The sequence below is a fragment of the Aquarana catesbeiana genome, linkage group LG05, assembly GCF_042186555.1.
Source record: "Aquarana catesbeiana isolate 2022-GZ linkage group LG05, ASM4218655v1, whole genome shotgun sequence".
In the NCBI taxonomy this organism is placed as follows: domain Eukaryota; kingdom Metazoa; phylum Chordata; class Amphibia; order Anura; family Ranidae; genus Aquarana; species Aquarana catesbeiana.
Genome location: NC_133328.1, coordinates 476481080 through 476500840, shown reverse-complemented (window position 1 = coordinate 476500840; position 19761 = coordinate 476481080). Strand labels below are relative to the sequence as shown.

The 19761-nt window shown below is 45.4% G+C and overlaps 1 protein-coding gene across 1 annotated transcript in view; it reads left to right on the top strand.

The window, feature by feature from the left end:
* Window positions 1-19761, top strand: part of NPC1 (NPC intracellular cholesterol transporter 1) — a 125645-nt gene that overhangs the window by 63215 nt on the left and 42669 nt on the right. The window contains exons 5-8 of the mRNA XM_073631477.1: window positions 3609-3776; window positions 6142-6391; window positions 10945-11021; window positions 15372-15742. Of these exons, the coding sequence (XP_073487578.1) occupies window positions 3609-3776; window positions 6142-6391; window positions 10945-11021; window positions 15372-15742 (866 nt within the window). The remainder of the gene's footprint in view (window positions 1-3608; window positions 3777-6141; window positions 6392-10944; window positions 11022-15371; window positions 15743-19761) is intronic.

Sequence of the window (19761 nt, the reverse complement as noted above, 5' to 3'; positions counted from 1 at the left end):
ATTTCCACTTTTTTGGGTTCATGCCTGGCCCTTTTTCTGGTGTGTGCCGCTGTCCAGTCGCATAGATTTTCCACACCTCTCAGCGTTTTGCTTTTTTCTTTTTCCAACCGGGTAGCGCAGGAATATCTCTCATTTTACTTAGTCTCACACATTAGATGCTATTTCCTGTTCCTTTTTTGCCTCACTGTATTTCCCTACAGGTTTCCTTTTTTAAGCACAATTGCCCATTTTAGGGCAAAGTGGCAGGTTCTCTTCAAAATCCAAATTCCCAGATGATACTTCTTTGCACTACCCTGCCACCCTTTTTACTTGCAATGAGTCATGAGCTTACAGGGGTTGTAAAGGCAGAAGGTTTTTTTTATCTTATTGCGTTCTTTGCATTAAGATAAGCCTTCTATGTGCAGCAGCCCCCCTAATACTTAAGATAGATGAAATGAATATTCCCGCGCTGCCTAAACTGAAATATATAAATATTGTGCTTGGTTGCGGCAAGCACCGATTGAGTCAAACATTACCCAGCAGGAAATATAATTAAAAAAATCAATATACGGTGCTGCGCTCCAAGTAATAGAAAACAAAGTGCTCAGTGATTCATATAAAGTGCTAAGTGTACAAGATAATGGACTCCAAAAAATGATTCAAATTCATGCACTAAAAACACAGTAAATAAATAAAGTGCTAAATAATCAAAGAGATAGGTGATGAACTTCCAATATGTGCAAATAGTCCCATATAGTACAGCGTCCAGACCGACGCTAACCTAAACAGGATAGGGTAAACGTATATCTTCAGAATGGTGCTAGTGATTACAGCGTTAAGTGCTGAATTCCAACTGGCATTCTGTGTTGTGATGATGTGAATAAGTGATCCTGCACCTAAGGGTGCAGTGGCTCCTTACCTTACCGCTGTAAGGTAACAGCATAAAGATAACCAAGGATAATCCGTATTCCAGGATCGGATCCTGCAATGGATCTCCCTGAATGTTTCTTTGTGGATGGCGGTCTATATGGAGCTTGGGAATCCTGATAGTCAGTGTAATCCCTAGCACCATTCTGAAGATATGTTTACTTTGAATTTTGTGTCACTTGCACCATATCCTGTTTAGGTTAGCATCAGTCTGGACGCTGTACTATATTGGACTATTTTCATCTATCACATGGGAAGTTCATCTATCTCTTTGATTATTTAGCACTTTAGATTCTGTATTTACTGTATTTTTAGTGTATGAATTTGAATACATTTTTGAACCCCCTAATACTTACCTGAGGTCCCGCTCTGTCCAGCGATGTCCACGAATGTCTCAGCCGTCCGAGATTCTCCTTCCTGATTGGCTGAGACACAGCAGCACTGACATTGGCTTCCGCTGCTGTCAATCAAAATCAGCTAGCCAATTGTGGGAGAGAGGAGGCGGGGCTGGGTCAGGGATCTGTGTCTGAATGGCTACATGGAGCTGTGACTCATCCCCCCCCCCCCCCTATAGCAAGCTGCTTGCTGTGGGGGCACTGAACAGGAGGGAGGGGCCAGGAGCACAGAAGAGGGACCCGAGAAGAGGAGGATCTAGGCTGCTCTGTGCGAATCCACTGCTACAGAGCAGGTAAGTATAATATGTTTGTTATTTTTATAGGGAAAAAAAAACGAGACTTTACAATCACTTTAAGGCTCTGTTTATGTTGAGTATCTGAATTGGAGCTTACATGGCGTTAATGAGCTTCCCGCATTCCTAGTGTGACCTGCTGCTGGCTGCTCATTGCTGAACATTACATTGTGGGAGCAAGGGGCTAAGCTCACATGTTCCCACATATCTCAAATATCTAAAGACTCTTGCAGGGGAGCATGGTAAGGGTAAATATTAGCAGTGAGGGGTGTTTTATCAAGAGAACCTGTCACTTTTCATTGAGAGGAAGTGGCAGGTTTGCTTTTAAGGCTGAACTCCAGGCAGACAGTTAAAGTGGTTGTAAAGGCTTAAGGTTGTTTACCTTAATGAATTCTATGCATGTAGGTAAAAAAAACTTGTGTGTGCAGTGGCCCCCAGCCCCCCTAATACTCACCTGAGCTCCCTCTTGATCCAGCATTATGCACAAGAGCTGAGCTTCTCTGGGTTCTCTCATTCCTTATTGGCTGAGACAGCAGCAGGGGTCATTGTCTCCCCCTACTGTCAATCACGGCCAATGAGGAGAGAGAGGGGGGGACAGGGCAGAGCCGTGGCTCGGGAGCGAGCATGCTCCAGAGTAAGCAGCTTGTTATTGGGGGCACTGGCTGAAGAGGAGGGGCAGGGAGCGCTGTTGGGGGACCCGAGAAGAGGAGGATCTGGGCTGCTCTTTGCAAAACCATTACACAGAGCAGATGAGTATAACATGATTTTTTTTTTTTTTTGTTGTAAATGAGCTTTTAATGTCACTTTTTAAATATACAGACAAAATAAATATACTGTATGGGAGCTGTTTTGCCTGTCAAAAGATTTGTATTTCTGTCCATCCAGTTCGAAGATTTATAGATCCCTGGCAGACAGCACAACCCTGCTTGGCAGGCAGGAGACCTAATTTTTCTATACTGCAGTTAATAGAACTACTGTAGGTCTTGTAAGTGTCCACAGCTTGTGACTGAACAGTAAGACCCGGTTCACACTGATGCGACAATCTCTCCAACTTTGGAGCACTTGTCTCATCAGACGTTGGACCCGAGTCTGTGCAATGGGACCGTTCTAAGCGGTGCGACTTGAGTCGCTTCGACTTAGAAAAAGGTTCCTGCACTACTTTTGGTCCAACTTTGGTATGACCTGCAGTGATTTCTGTTAAAGAAGTCGCACCGAAGTCGCGCTGGGGCCCGGCAAGTCAAGCAACTTTGAACCCAGGCTGAAGGAGAAATGTCAGACTAACGAGCTCATTGGTCTATCCCAGGGGTAGGCAACCTCGGCCCTCCAGCTGAAACTACAAGTCCCATGAGACATTGCAAGATCCTGACAATCACAGGCATGACTCCTAGAGGCAGAGGCATGATGGGATTTGTAGTTTCACCACAGCTGGAGGTCCGAGGTTGCCTACCCCTGGTCTATCCCTATGCTGTTTCTTCCCATCAACGTGTTCTTTTGTTTGCACATGAGCATTGCAATAGAGCTGATTGGCTAATCATGCTGCTTCTCATTCTCCCTTTTTAAGTTCTGCTGTACAGTACAGAATGATTTAGCAGTCCTGTAAAGACAAATCGTTTTGGTGTCTTGAGTGGGATCTGGTCACATGCTCTTATTCATTTTCTGTTTGCCTCTATTACAGTTTGAATTAATATACTGCATTGCTTTTCTGTGTTTCAGATATACATTGAAAATGGTTTTCTTGCTTTTTGCAGTACTTCTGTATGCTACCTTTCACTACTTGTTTCATGCTGATAGAAATCTGTAGGTGCAATTGTGTATTCAGACTGTCAAAGCTTTTTTTTTTTTTTTGCACATATTTGTTAGGTGAGCATGCACTATCATCCAATTTTCAATCAAATTAAAGTGGGGTTTTCATCTCATGCTATTCAGCTTTAGAATGACACCTAAAGCAATGTAAACCTAAACCTTTTTACAAAAAAAAAAAACCTAACAATATGTTGTGTCTGCTCTTATTCAGCTATGTACAATGCCTGTAAGGATGTAGAAGCCCCATCCAGTAATGTTAAAGCTTTGAGTTTGATGTGTGGAAGAGAAGCTAAAGATTGCAATGCAACCAACTGGATCCAATACATGTTCAACAAGGCTAATGGGCAGATTCCTTTTACCATCACACCTTACTTTTCAGGTACAGTACAGCCATTTCTCTAGCTTAGGGGGCTTCAGAAAGGGTCTGTCCAGGATTCAAGGGGTTGAACAGCACTTAGAGGGTGAGTGGATATTGATCGACGTTGAGGTCGGGGTGGGGAAAAAAGTGTCTAGACCAGGAAGCCATGACTCTTCTCTGAGAGTTTCCCTGTTGTTCCTTTGTTGATCCTCATCTTTGTGATACAGCTTAACCTCTGAAAAATGTTCTTATTTTCTATGCCTTAGCAGTAGCTTGTGCTATAAATATAAAGAGCGATGATTTTCATTGCGTTTAATGATATTAAGCAGGCGTTCAGAATTTTCTCACAATTTTAATGGTGAATGGTGTCCTTCAGGCTTTAGAGGGGCCAGACTGTGGCCTGTGGGAGTAGAAAATGTCCCGATGTCAGTGGGAGTAAACAAGGCCCCTTTCCTGGTATTAGTGGGAGGAATAGCCCCCCCTCGATGGTGTCATTGGGAGGAATAGTGCCCCTTTGATTGTGTTCAGTGGTAGGAATAGTGCCCCCTCGATGGTGTCATTGGGAGTAATAGTGCCCCTTTGTGTTCAGTGGTAGGAATAGCCCCCCCTCGATGGTGTCAGTGGAAAGAATAGTGCCCCCTCGATGGTGTCATTGGGAGGAATAGTGCCCCTTTGAGTTCAGTGGTAGGAATAGTGCCCCCTCGATGGTGTCAGTGGTAGGAATAGTGCCCCTCTGATTGTGTTCAGTGGTAGGAATAGCCCCCCCTCGATGGTGTCAGTGGTAGGAATAGTGCCCCCTCAATGGTGTCATTGGGAGGAATAGTGCCCCCTCGATGGTGTCATTGGGAGGAATAGTGCCCCCTCGATGGTGTCAGTGGTAGGAATAGCCCCCCCTCGATGGTGTCAGTGGTAGGAATAGCCCCCCCTCGATGGTGTCATTGGGAGGAATAGTGCCCCCTCGATGGTGTCATTGGGAGGAATAGTGCCCCCTCGATGGTGTCATTGGGAGGAATAGTGCCCCCTCGATGGTGTCAGTGGGAGGAATAGTGCCCCCTCGATGGTGTCAGTGGTAGGAATAGTGCCCCCTCGGTGTCAGTGGTAGGAATAGTGCCCCCTCGGTGTCAGTGGTAGGAATAGTGCCCCCTCGGTGTCAGTGGTAGGAATAGTGCCCCCTCGATGGTGTCAGTGGTAGGAATAGTGCCCCCTCGATGGTGTCAGTGGTAGGAATAGTGCCCCCTCGATGGTGTCAGTGGTAGGAATAGTGCCCCCTCGATGGTGTCAGTGGTAGGAATAGTGCCCCCTCGATGGTGTCAGTGGAAAGAATAGTGCCCCCTCGATGGTGTCATTGGGAGGAATAGTGCCCCTTTGAGTTCAGTGGTAGGAATAGTGCCCCCTCGATGGTGTCAGTGGTAGGAATAGTGCCCCTCTGATTGTGTTCAGTGGTAGGAATAGCCCCCCCTCGATGGTGTCAGTGGTAGGAATAGTGCCCCCTCAATGGTGTCATTGGGAGGAATAGTGCCCCCTCGATGGTGTCATTGGGAGGAATAGTGCCCCCTCGATGGTGTCAGTGGTAGGAATAGCCCCCCCTCGATGGTGTCAGTGGTAGGAATAGCCCCCCCTCGATGGTGTCATTGGGAGGAATAGTGCCCCCTCGATGGTGTCATTGGGAGGAATAGTGCCCCCTCGATGGTGTCAGTGGGAGGAATAGTGCCCCCTCGATGGTGTCAGTGGGAGGAATAGTGCCCCCTCGGTGTCAGTGGTAGGAATAGTGCCCCCTCGGTGTCAGTGGTAGGAATAGTGCCCCCTCGGTGTCAGTGGTAGGAATAGTGCCCCCTCGATGGTGTCAGTGGTAGGAATAGTGCCCCCTCGATGGTGTCAGTGGTAGGAATAGTGCCCCCTCGATGGTGTCAGTGGTAGGAATAGTGCCCCCTCGATGGTGTCAGTGGTAGGAATAGTGCCCCCTCGATGGTGTCAGTGGTAGGAATAGTGCCCCCTCGATGGTGTCATTGGAAGGAATAGTGCCCCCTCGATGGTGTTGGTAGTAGAAATAGCGCTTCCTTGATGGTGTCAGTGGAAAGAATAGTGCCCCTTTGATGAAGTCCATAAGGAGGAATGATGCCCCACGGTGTCCGTGGGAGGAATGATGCCCCGTTCTTGGTGAGGAGTGATACCCCAAGGGCTGGATAAAGGCAAGCAAAGGGCAATATCTGGCCCCCGGGGCCACAGTTTGAAGACATCTGGTGTAGATCATTTGATTCTGTTCCAGAATTTATGTATGAGGGAATCACCACCTTCCCAACGTATTCACACATAAATTTATTTTCTAAGATATCTGCTGGGAATTTTTTTTTCATACTAACAAAAGAATTGTATGTGTTCCTTACAGATAATCCACTGCACAAGATGATTCCCATGAACAACGCTACAAAGGGATGCAATGAGTCTGTGGATGAATTTGGTGCCCCGTGTAGTTGTCAGGACTGTACTCTTGTCTGTGGCAGTAAACCAGTACCACCACCTCCTCCATCTCCCTGGCTTCTCTTTGGTTTTGATGCTATGGTTATAATCATGTGGATATCCTATGCTGCATTTTTACTTCTCTTCTGCTCTGTTCTCATTGGAGCTTGGTGTTACAGGTACATAGACATGCTGAATCTGCTTCCCTATGACCAAACCACCTGTGCACAGCACTTGCTTATGAATTTCATTACCCAGCATGCATTCTGTTAACCACAGGTCTTTAGTCTAGTTTTTGTCTTTTTTTTTTTTTTTTTTTTTTTTATCCATTTAGAATTAGGTTAGAGCACCAAAAAATGATTTGTTCATATAAAGATGGTTTATTGGGCTGAGTGAACTGTGCAATTCTTATATCATTTGGGTGAAGAATTTCACCGATCCTGCCCGAGTTTCACTGTTCCCTCTAGTACCACTGTATTATCAGTAATATACATTTAAAATCTCACAGGAGTGGTTCCCCCTTTGTACTGACTAAGCCAACTGTGCGGAGAGCGCAAACCGAGGACTTGCCACAAGGGTCACCAAGAGACTTAAAGTGGTTGGAAAGGCAGAAGGTTTTTATCCTAATGCATTCTATGCTTTAAGATAATAAAACCTTCTGTGTGCAGCAGCCTCCCTAATACTTACCTGAGCCTCATCTCGGTCCAGCGATGTGCACGAGTGCCTCAGCTGTTTGGGACTCTCCCTTCTGATTGGCTGAGACGCAGCAGCGGTGCTATTGGCTCCCACTGCTGTCAATCAAAATCAGTTATCCAATGAGGAGAGAGAGGGGGTGGGGCCGAACGGTGGCTCCACGTGTGAATGGACACACCGAGCTGCGGCTCAACTCAGGTGCCCCCATAGCAAGTTACTTGCTGTGGGGCACTCGGTAGGAGGGAGGAGCCAGGAGTGCCTGCGAGGGACTCGAAGAGGAGGCTCTGGGCTGCTCTCTGCAAAACCATTTCACAGAGCAGGTAAGTATAACATGTTTGTTATTTTCAAAGAATAAAAAATCGAAATTTTAGTATCACTTTAACCTCTTCAGCTGTGGACCATTTGGCTGGCCAAAGAACAGAGCGTTTTTTGCGATTCGGCACTGCGTCGCTTTAACTGACAATTGCGTGGTCGTGCAACGTGGCTCCCAAACAAAATTGACGTCCTTTTTTTCCCACAAATAGAGCTTTCTTTTGGTGGTATTTGATCACCTCTGCGGTTTTTATTTTTTGCGCTATAAACAAAAAGATAGCGTCAATTTTGAAAAAACCGCAATATTTTTTACGTTTTGCTATAATAAATATCCCCAAAAAGTATATAAAAAAACATTTTTTTTTTCCTCAGTTTAGGCCGATACGTATTCTTCTACATAGGTTTGGTAAAAAAAAAAAAATCGCAATAAACCTTTATTGATTGGTTTGCACAAAAGTTATAGCGTCTACAAAATAGGGGATAGTTTTATGGCATTTTTTTTATTAATAATTTTATTTTTTTACTAGTAATGGCGGCGATCAGCGATTTTTTTTTTTTTTTTTTTTTATCAGTGTCCTGTCACTAGGCAGAACAGGGAAATGCTTGTTTACATTAGCACCACCCCGTTCTTCCTCTCCGTGAGATGATTGCGGGTATCTCCGCGGACATCGAGTCTGCGTGACTCGAGATCACACTCGCGGAGCTTGCGGTGCGCCGCCCACAATGCCGCTTCTTAAAGAGCAATGTACAAGTACGTTAATATGCCTGTACGTGCCCTTCTGCCTACGTATATATCGGCGTGAGCCGGTCGGTAAGGGGTTAAGAATACATTTGGAGCCTTACGTAATAGATATATATAATAAGAAAATGTGTTGCTTGTAGCAGCCAGTCAGCATCCAGCTGTTACTTCTGCAGTCCATGCCTAAACGAAAATCTATGGGTAGCATAACTTGTTTCTGTTGGCAAACTTCATTTGCCTCTAAGTGGATAATTTCTGAATCCTCTCTCAAAATCTGGAACAATATACACTCACCGGCCACTTTATTAGGTACACCTTGCTAGTACCGGGTTGGACCCCCTTTTGGCTTCAGAACTGCCTTCATTCTTCATGGCATAGATTCAACAAGGTGTTGGAAACATTCCTCAGAGATTTTGGTCCATATTGACATAACATCACGCAGTTGCTGCAGATTTGTCAGCTGCACATCCATGATGCGAATCTCTCGTTCCACCACATCCCAAAGGTGCTCTATTGGATTGAGATGTGGTGACTGTGAAGACCACGAGTACAGTGAACTCGTCATGTTCAATAAACCAGTGGTGAGATGATTTGAGCTTTGTGACATGATGCATTATCCTGCTGGAAGTAGCCATCAGAAGATGGATACACTGTAGTCCATAAAGGGATGGAGATGGTCAGCAACAATACTCAGGTAGGCCGCGGGGTTTAAACAATGCTCAATTGGTACTAAGGGGCCCAAAGTGTGCCAAAAAATGTCCCCCACACCATTACACCACCACCAGCCTGAACCGTTGATACAAGGCAGGATGGATTTTCAGGTTTACGCCAAATTCTGACCCTACCATCTGAATGTTGCAGCTGAATTTGAGACTCATCAGACCGGACAATATTTTTCCAATCTTCTATTGTCCAATTTTGGTGAGCCTGTACGATTTGTAGCCTCCGTTTCCTGTACTTAGCTGACAGAAGTGGCACTCGGTGTGGTCTTCTGCTGCTGTAGCCCATCTGCTTCAAGGTTCGATGTGTTCTGAGTTCAGAGATGGTATTCTGCATACCTTGGTTGTAACTAGTGGTTATTTGAGTTACTGTTGCCTTTCTATCATCTCAAACCAGTCTGCCCATTCTCCTCTGACATTAACAAGGTACTTTCGTCCACACAACCTCCACTCACTGGACATTTTCTCTTTTTCTAACCATTCCCTGTAAACTCTAGAGATGGTTGTGCTTGAAAATCCCAGTAGATCAGCAGTTTTTGAAATGCTCAGACCAGCCCGCCTGGCACCAATAACCATGCCACGTTCAAAGTGACTTAAATCACCTTTCTTCCCTATTCTGATGCTTGGTGTGAACTTCAGCAAGTTGTCTTCACCATGTCCTAGATGCCTGAATGCATTGAGTTGCTGCCATGTGATTGGCTGATTAGCAATTTGTGTTACCAAGGAATTAAACTTCCTTATTTCCGCCTGTTGAATTGCGCCAAACTGCGGTACTTAAAATTGTCCATAGGACATGTCCGACGCTTTAAACAGGTTACCAGTTTAAAGATACACAGGTTGTTTGGTTCTAGAACTATTGCTCTTAATCTGACATTTGTGACCATACCGCAGAAGTGTAGTGCAATCGCCAGTCATATATGCATGCGTTCTCATTTGCGTGGAAGCATAGGGGCAATGGGGACACCTAAATTATTATTTTTTTTTTTTTGTATTACCCTTATTGCTATCACAAGCGATGAACAATATCCCTTGTGACAGCATTGGCCCACGACAGGTCCTCTTTATGGATAGATCTGAGGTCTGCTCTCCTCCAGTGAATGAACTTGTGGTGATATGCCCCTCCTCCCTGCAGAGCCATTCACTGGGAAGTTCAGTGTGCTGCTAATTCTCCTCCCCCCATCTCTCTAAGCTCCCTATGCAGCAGAGAACGCCGATTATGTGATCAATTATAAAAAAAGGGAGGGGGGCTATTTATAATGTGTGTGTGTTTGTTTTTTTTTTTTTTTTTTTTTTCTTTTTTTATGTATATACAAATATTTTTGCCTTTTTTCATTTTTATTTTAAACTGAATGGGTTAACTGGGAGAGTAGATTGAGTGACCCTAGAATATCGGACACCTCATCCCTGGTAATTGAAAAATAGTAGCAGCAGGAATTATGGTGGTGCTCAAGTAAAGAAATGTACATAGATAATAAAACTTAGTTTTACTACATAAAACATCAACATAGAGGTAGGGTTCAATAAAATGATTGACAGAGCATATTGATAAATATTTTTACTAGTCACTGATGTCCATAAAACAGAGGTGGTCAAAAGTAGATGTTATATCCCAACATGTTTCGCCAGCAATGGCTTCTTCAGGGTATTATTTATAGACCACCAATCTCCATACACTTGAAGAGCACCAAATGAGGGCACCAGGCCAATCCGCAGTGGGCGGCGGGGGAGGCTGTGCATGACCACAGGGGGCATAAATGGACCAGGTATGCTCAGGTATATAGAGAGTACAGGGACGATACTGGAGAGCAGGGGCAACCGTGTTGTTGTCTATGGTATTGCAGTGGCTATTTAAAGCAACACCGCAATATACCGATTCCATTACTACAGTTTCCTCTGGCGCCCCTGTACTTAAATATAAATATATAAATGTTATATATTTATTTCCTGAGCATCCCTGGTGACCACCTCTGTTTTATGGACATCAGCGACAAGTAAAAATATTTCTCAATATGCTCTGCCAATCATTTTATTGAACCCTACCTCTATGTTGATCTTTTATGTAATAAAACTTTAAATTTTACTATCTGTACTTTTCTTTCCTTGAGCACCGCCATAATTCAAATTTCCTGCTGCTATTATTTTTCCAACTGAATGGGTTGTTTTAAAAGATGATAGTTTTTATATACTTTCAGTATTTTATCCTGCTGCATGATTTTCATACATTAGAATGTGACATTAAACCCCTTATTTGTCCTTTTTTCTCCTCCAGAAAAAAGAAGATAGTTTCAGAATATGCTCCGATTGACAGCACCTTGGCATACTCTGTCAATTCAACTACGGTATCAGGTATACCATTTTGAGTAACTCTGGGGGTGAATATTTCATAAGATTTCCTAATGCAGATTTGACATGCACGCTCTCCTGTAAAAATGCTGTGAGGTGTTCCATTATGCTGCTGGATATGTTGTGGTTTTTCAACTTATTACCCTTTTAAGTGCAACACATTGTAAAATACAGATGAGCTTTTATTGCTGACAAGTATGATTTTAATGGCACATTTTTCTAAGTTCACCTGGGTGTGGATGGGAGTTAATTTCATTTGGGTGTAATGGTACTGTGGTGCTGAATTAATGGGCTGTGAATATTATTACCTAGATATGAAATGCTCCTAACCTGTATATTGTAGCTGAATAGTTTTTATACACATTAAGGCCGGGTTCACACTTGTACGACAAACGCTCCAACATTGGGAGCTCATGTCGTGTCTGAAAATCAATGTTTCCCTATGAGAGTTGTCTTAACTGGTCCGACACAAGTCAGTCCAACTTTAAAAATGCTCCCTGCACTACTTTAGTCCAAAGTTGATCCTACTTCAGCCCATTGAATATCACTGAAGTCTTAACTGATCCAACTTTGGCATTAGACTTTTGTGCTCTGATGATCTTGAAAGGGAACTCCACGCCAAAAAAAAAAAAAAAAAAAAAAAAAAAAAAAAGGCATGGGTTCCCCCTCCAAGAACATACCAGGCCCCTTGGTCTGACATGGATTTTAAGGGGAACCCCACGCCGAAAAAAAAAAAAAAAAGGCGTCTCCCCCCCCCCCAAATCCATAACAGACCCTTATCCGAGCACGCAGCCCCAAAGCACCTTGTCCCCATGTTGATGAGGACAAGGGCCTCCTAGCGACAACCCTGGCCGTTGGTTGTCGGGTCTGCGGGGGTGGGCTTATCAGGATCTGGAAGCCCCCTTTAACAAGGGGGCCCCCAGATCCCAGCCCCCTACCCTATGTGAATGAATATGGGGTACATTGTACCCCTACCCATTCACCTAAAAGAAAGTGTCACAAATAAAACGCGGTACACAGGTTTTTAAAGTAATTTATTAGGACAGCTCTGGCGTCTCTTCCGAGCGCTTCTCCCCTCTCCAGCTCTTCTGCCTCCTCCGCAGACGTCTTCTGCCTCTGCCGGTTCTTCTCCCCTCTCTGGGTCTTCTCCGCTGATGTCTTGTAGCCCTCTCCCGTTCTTCTCCCTCTGCCAGGTTTTGTCCGCTGTCTTCTTGCTCTTTTCTTCCAATGTTGACTTGACGCTCTCTCCTGCTCTGTTAGGTGCGCGGTGTGCCACTACTTATATTGGCATGGGGCGGGGGACAATAGGTGATGTCATCCAGAGGCCCTGCCCCTTATGACGTCACCACCACAATCATGCCCCGGGGAGCTGATGTCATAAGGGACGGGGCCTCCATAACACGTCACCTGGTAACCCCCGCCTCATGCTGATATATAAGTAGTGGCACACCGCACACCTAACAGTGTGCGAGAGAGCATCGAGTCAACATGGGAAGAACAGCAGAGGGAGAAGACCCAGCAAAAGAGTGAGAAGACAGCGGACAAGACCAGGCAGAGGAAGAAGACAGCGGACAGAGGGAAAAGAACCGGAGAGGGCTACAAGACATCAGTGGAGGGAGGAGAAGAACCAGGAGAGGCAGAAGAAGCAAAATAAAATAAAAGGTCTGCAGTCACCAGTGATTCACCTCCATCCCTATAATACATATGCAAAAAAAAAAAAAAAAAAGAGAGAGAGTCGCCCTGGGATTTTAAATGAGGTGGTCACAGTTAGCCACTGAGTAACAAGAGTAATAGCAGTATAAATGTTTATTAAAATTAATGTACATACATGGATAATATAGCATATTAGCTCAGCCAATGGGTTTGCACATAATAAAGAGAATAAATAAAGTTGATACAAACGTTATACAATGCAGTATATACAAATGCACGCATCAGAAAACCCAATGCGCGTTTCGCAAGATCATAGCTCGCTCATCAGGGGTGGATGCGGATGAGATGTATCTAAATGGACAAAAAGATGTGTCACAGTGGTAAATGTAAGAACAATGGCAGAATGGGCCAGAGCAAAACGGCCCAATACTTACCAATGAACGAAACCAGAGTCTTCATCATTGAACCCCCAAATGGACAGCAGCAGCCAGAGTATGGCACGGGAGCTTAGGGGGAGAGGATGGACACAAGTACCCCCAGGGGGGACGCAAGGCAGCAGACATGGCAAGAGTAAAGGTGAATGGTCCTCAGTATGTAGCTTGATAGATATCGGCTGTAAACATACATGTATGTCTCAATAATTTGCCAAATTTAGTAAGATGAACATCAAGTTATATAATGTAATAATATTTTTGTATGAGAGCATGTATACTCTAACATAAGTATATGTGTCAAGCTTTACTAAAAAAGCAGAGTAGACAAAAGTTGTACAGTTATTTGTATAGAAACATAAGTGGACTAACCTGATCCAAAAGGAGAGGCAGAAGACGTCGGCGGAGGAGGCAGAAATGCTGGAGAGGGGAGAAGAAATCGTAAGAGACGTCGGAGCTGTCTTAATAAATTACTTTAAAAACCTGTGTACTTCGTTTTATTTTTGACACTTTCTTTAGGTGAATGGGTAGGAGTACAATGTACCCCATACGCAATCACATAGGGTAGGGGGCCCGGGATCTGTGGCCCCCTTGTTAAAGGGGGCTTCCAGATCCCGATAAGCCCCCGCCTGCCGACCCTGACAACCAACGGCCAGGGTTGTCGGGAAGAGGCCCTTGTCCTTATCCACATGGGGACAAGGTGTTTTGGGGTGGGGGGGCGCAGGGCCCCCCCTGCCTCAAAGTATCCCCCCCATGTTGATGGCATGTGGCCTGGTACGGTTCTGGAGGAGGGAGCACTTGCTCGTCCCCACCCCATTTCCTGACCTGCCGGGCTGGGTGCTGGGATAAGGGTCTGGCAAGGATTTTGGGGGAACCCCCACGCCGTTTTTTTTTTTTTTTTTGCCGTTGGGTTCCCCTTAAAACCTCTGCCAGACTGAAGGGGCCTGGTATGCTCTTGGAGGGGGAACCAATGCAGTTTTTTTTTTTTTTAATTTTTCGTGGAGTTCCCCCTAAAGATTCATACCAAAGTGCCTGCATTGTCAGAATCAAAGTTGGATCCCTGTTCATTGAAGTTGGACTTCAAATCGCAGGGCAAAGTCAGATCCACAGTCGTTCAACTGTCGTGTCGTACCAGTGTGAGCCCGGCCTAAGGCTCACTTCACCCTGCAGCCACTTGGGAACCGACTTGTGAGACCACAAGTCACGTGAAATGTGTTAGTTGATGAGTGCTGTCCTAATTGGCACTACTGAAGTCGCGCTGACTTTAGAAAAGGTTCCTGTGCTACTTCAAAGCGACTTCTATCCGACTTGTGCCCATAGACTTAAATGGAAGTTGCCTCCAATTCGGATCCTCATCTATATTGATGTGATTTGGATCCGACATTACAGGGAGATTACCTAGGCATTCCCTGTGGTTTAGCTCCTCCCTCGCTTCAAAGTAGTACTCAAGTCGCCAGGAAGTCGCCTGGCAAAGTTGCACCATAAGTTGTGCGACTATTAGGTCACCAGTAGTGTGAACTGAGCTTAAGGGCTTCCACTTCTTCTGCTTGGGACATAGCAGCTTGTCCCTAGGTGCATCAGACTGCAAATACATTTTTCCCTATAGTAAACCCTCTGCGCTACTTGGCATGAAAGAAACTTTATGGCTGTAATTTTAATGGCTTTATACTACAGTGTGATGTTGCTGTAGATACAATGGGGTAGATTTAAAAAATGTGGAGCACTCAGAATCTGGTGCAGCTGTGTATGGTAGCCATCAGCTTCTAGCTTCAGCTTGTTTAATTAAGCTTTGATAATAAAACCTGGAAGCTGATTGGTTTCTATGCAGAATTGCACCAGATTTTGCACTCCCTAGCATTTCATTGTATTGTGCATCATCCTGTTTAATACATGTTCCTGCTGCCTCACCTTTCATAGTGCTCTTTGACTCCCATTTTTTCAAGGTAGGGCTTATTTTCGGGGAAACGGGGTAGGGCTTATTTGGGGGTAAGGCTTATATTGCAGCCATCACTGACAATCACGCTAGGCCTTATTTTCGGGGAAACAGGGTAGCACAAACAGCTTATTAATGGATTGAACTTGCTGCAGATTACACTTACCATTGTGGTGCCTCTAATCACATTATCAGTTTAGGGCAGTAGACTCTATATTAGACTATAATAGATTTAGATGAAATTCAATGTTGGAATACCTTTTCCATTGTACACATATGTGTAATGTCTTTCCAGACTATACTAATATCAGTGCTTTTTCTTCTTGTGCATTGTAGGTGATCCATCATGTTGTGACAGATTCGGGGAGCGCCTGGAGAACTGTTTGAGGGTTGTTTTCACCAAATGGGGTTCCTTCTGTGTCAGACACCCCTGGATCGTCATTTTCGTCTCTGTGGCTCTAATTGCTGTGTGTGCTTCAGGACTGAAATTCATGCGGGTCACTACTGACCCCGTAGAACTGTGGTCTGACCCGCACAGTCAGGCACGCAAAGAGAAGGATTACTTTGACACACACTTTGGACCGTTCTTCCGCACAGAACAGCTGATCATCACTGCACCTAACAGCAAAGGAGACACCTACTCCCCATATCCATCAGGGAGGGATGAGCATTTTGGACCTCCTCTAACCTTTGATATTCTCAGTCAGGTAACTAATAGGTGTACAAAGTGAGAATTGATTATCAAAGTGGAGTGATCAAGCTAAATCTCTAACTAACTGTCCTGTGTTGAATGTTGGCCATACCTCTTAATCAGTTTTAGGTCTGTACCTCTAGTCCAAACAAAGGGTTTTCTTTGTCTAGGTGAAGGAGTGGGTTTGGATTATTTTTAAGTGGGTTCTTGGCATGTATTCAATGGAATAGGATTTTGATCCAAACCCCAATGTATCCAATGCAAAGAATTACTTTTAATAGTGAACTATATTGCTTGCTATTAACAAGCAAAAGATCACTTTTGCAATGATCTATTGCTATAGTGGGATGCAGGGTCAGGCTGGATTAACTTACTCCTGCCTAAAGATGGCTGCGGTAATTTGCTGGACATGCAAATGATGTTGCATCACTTCTTCCTTAAACCGGGCTCACCAGTGAGAAGTGCTTCTTTCTGGTAGACCAAAGGTCTTCAGACAGGAAGTGATCTCCTATGTGACCCCTCCCACACGGGAAGCACTTCAGTTTTTTACCAGTGTCTGCAAGGTGGATGGCATGGTTTGTTTGAGCTCTCTGAGCTCCAGGTCTCTAGTCCCACAAGCAGTTCTTAAATGAATCAAGGGATTGACCGATCGGATCCATTTGACACTGGCTTATATGCTTAGATAAATGGTACCCGAGCCTTGCAAAGAAGACTCAAGATCCTGCAAGCTTTTGCCTGTAATGCAGCCTCCGGGTGCTGGACCCTGCGAAGTGGAATCCTGGACACCACAGCGCTAAGGCAATCCTGCAGGGTGCTGTACAGGTCCAAGAGAGTGGACACTAAACAAGAAAAAAGTACCCAGTCCTTGAAGGTCCTCAAGTGACAGGAACCCACCGTTAAGGGTGAAGTTTGGGCTCTTAGCTTCTAAGCTGCCCTGTGCCTGGATGGGTAAGTGAAACCCCAGTGATTGTAACAATCAGTCAAGCTAGCTAGAGCTGTGTGGTGACCATACGGGGGAGTTTTGGGCTAGCTGTGGGTGTTTGCAAAGTGTACCTTTTTTGCTTGTGTCTGGCTGTATGATGGCGCACGACAATGCGTCATTTCGCCTTGGTTCACCAGGGTGCACGTGTCTTTGCAAAAGCGCTGCTGGACTTAGCAGTTGTTTGTTGGCTTCGCCGCACATGCGCAGTAGCCTTTATCTGGGCACACGAGGATTTGAGTCATACGCAAATACAGCCACGCCTGTTCGCCGGGACCACGCACGCACATAACGTTCTGGCGCACACCCAGCTTATTTAAGCTGTATAGGCAAGCATGCGGTGCTTCCAGAAGGCAGCTGTGGGACACAGAGCAGGCTCTGAACAGACATTTGCAGTGGTTCATTCTTTCCTTACCGGGCCATGTGAGTCACCAAGTGTTGCTTGGCAGGCTAAAGGTGCTTAGCAGGATTGTTACATAGGGGCTTTGGAGCCCTATTAAAAGGTCTCTCTTCTGAGGTGTTTTTAAATACTACACCCAATTACTTTCTTTTTGTGTCTGGTAAATGTCTTCAAAAAAGAGGAGCGGGACTAATACTACAGGGAAGGGCACACCTATGTTGTCATTAGTTCCTGATGAACCTAATCATATGCCCAGTGTTGTATCCTCTGAAAAATCAAAGGCTCCCGGGCAATCTGAGCCTCTGCGCCTATCTGGTATTGTGCCTACAGTCAACGCTGCTGCTTCACCCTTTATCACTATAGATGAACTGTCCTCGGACCTAGCTGGGTTAGAGCACAGGATTGCTGGCATGATTGCCTCCATTCCACAAGGTAGCAGGAAGTGTGACAGATCCCCCTCCCCAGAGCCTCCTAGTCTAGAGCAGGAATGGGTTGAGGATGGGGAAGAGCTTAAAGCTCAGGACTCTGTGGAGGGCCCAGCAGATGAGTCTGCTTCCAAGCAATCTGGACAAGAAGATATCCAGTTGTTGTCTGCCTCTCAGTCGCAGAGGCTTTTGATCCTGACTCTGACCAAAATGGTTTGTTCTGTCTTTAAGTTGCCTCTTGCAGGTTACTGGGCCCCCTGGTCCTCTTTGGGATCCCTGTGGCCTCTTCAGGCCGCACAGGCTTTCCCTCTACACCCCTTGTTGGAACAGGCAGTGTATGCTGATTGGGAACATCCTGACAGGATTTTTGTTCCTCCTAAGAGGTTTTCCCTCTTATATCCCATGGATGAAAAGTTCATGAAAAAATGGAGCATGCCAGCAGTAGATGCAGTAGTCTCTCTTCTTTTAAACCAAAACTTAAAGGGGTTGTAAACCCTCGTGTTTTTTCACCTTAATGCATCCTATGCATTAAGGTGAAAAAACTTCTGGCAGTGACCAGCCCCCCCCCCCCCCCCCCTGCTTTACTTACCTGAGCCCCTTCATTCACTCAGCGGAGACACGCTGTCCCTCTCTGCACAGGGTCCCAGCTCTTGACTGGATAGATTGATGGCAGCGCAGCCATTGGCTCCTGCTGCTGTCAATCAAATCCAATCACATGGGGGGCGGGGCCGAGTTTGGCATTCGTGTCTATGGAGGCAAATGCTGGACTTGGGAGTGTGCTCGCAAGGTAACCCCCCGGGAGAGCTCTTCTCCTGGGGGTTATCTGATAAGAGGAGGAGGCGCCGAGGGACCCCAGAAGCTGCACAGTGGAGGCAAGTAATGATGTTTGTTATTTAAAAAAAAAACAAAAAAAACTGAAGCTTTACAATTTAACCTGTCCAGTAGATAACGCACAGGGTTTGAAAGACCCTGTTGACAAGAAATTGGAGTCATTATTAAAGGCTTCTTTGGCCAGTTCAGCTATTCAGCCAGCTGTTGCAGCAATTGGTATCTGCCAGTCCGTAAAGGATCAGGTCAAACAGCCTGATAGGCCTAACAAGGAGGATGATCTGCTTCAAAGTAAGACTGATATTTATCGAGCGTTGTGTTTTGCTATTGACACCTTAAAGGATTCAATACAGCAGGTTTCTCGTTTTTGCTCTCTCGTCTGTACATATGTGCAGACTCTTATGGCTTAAAAACTGATCAGTCGAGCTTCCTTGTAAAAAGTTATTGGCAGGTTTCCCTTTTCATGGGAAATGTTTATTTGTCGATCATTTGGCCAAATATATCCAAAAGATCTCCGGAGGGAAGAGTTCCCTACATCCTGTGAAGAGAAGCACCAGACGTCCCTCGTTTAAAACCTCAGGGACTGCTTCCTCAAATATCTCAGTGTCAAGGCGGTTCCATCGCCAACAGGGCACTAGGGCCAGGAGCAAGCTGCAGAGCCAGGGCCAGAAGAAGCCCTGGGTCCAAAATTCTTCAAAACCCAGCACCAAGCCCTCCTTTTGAGGGGATGCATCCGCTCCATCGAGTGGGGGGAAGGCTGCTGTATTTTGCAGACATTTGGAGAACAAGAATTCAAGATGAATGGGTCACCTCAATTATATCTCGCGGTTACAAGCTAGAGTTGCGGGGGGTTCCTCCTCAGAGGTTTTTAAGATCCAGCGTTTCCTCGGATCCTCCAAAAAGAAACTTACTACTTCAGGCACTAGATCATCTAGTGCATCAAGGAGTGATTGTAGAGGTTCCGGTATCTGAAAGGGACACAGGGTTTTACTCAAACCTGTTTTAGGTTCAGAAACCAAATGGGGACACAAGGCCTATTTTGGACCCAAGATCCCTGAACAAGTATCTACTGATACAGTCCTGAGTCTGTCCGCTCAGTAGTAGCCTCACTCCACTTTCTAGCTTCCATCGATATAAAAGACACGTATTTACACATACCTATCTTTTAGCCTCATCAGTGGTTCCTACGTTTTGCAGTAGAGGAACGTCATTTTCAGTTTGTGGCTCTACCCTTCGAGCTGGCTACAGCTCCTCGGGTGTTGACAAAGGTCCTAGCACCAGTACTGGGTCTTTTAAGGGCCCAAGGGATCCTGGTGCTCGGGTATCTGGACGACCCCCTACACAGAGATCACTCATTACAGGCTCTAGAACAGAACATAATATGCACAGTGCGGTATTTGAAA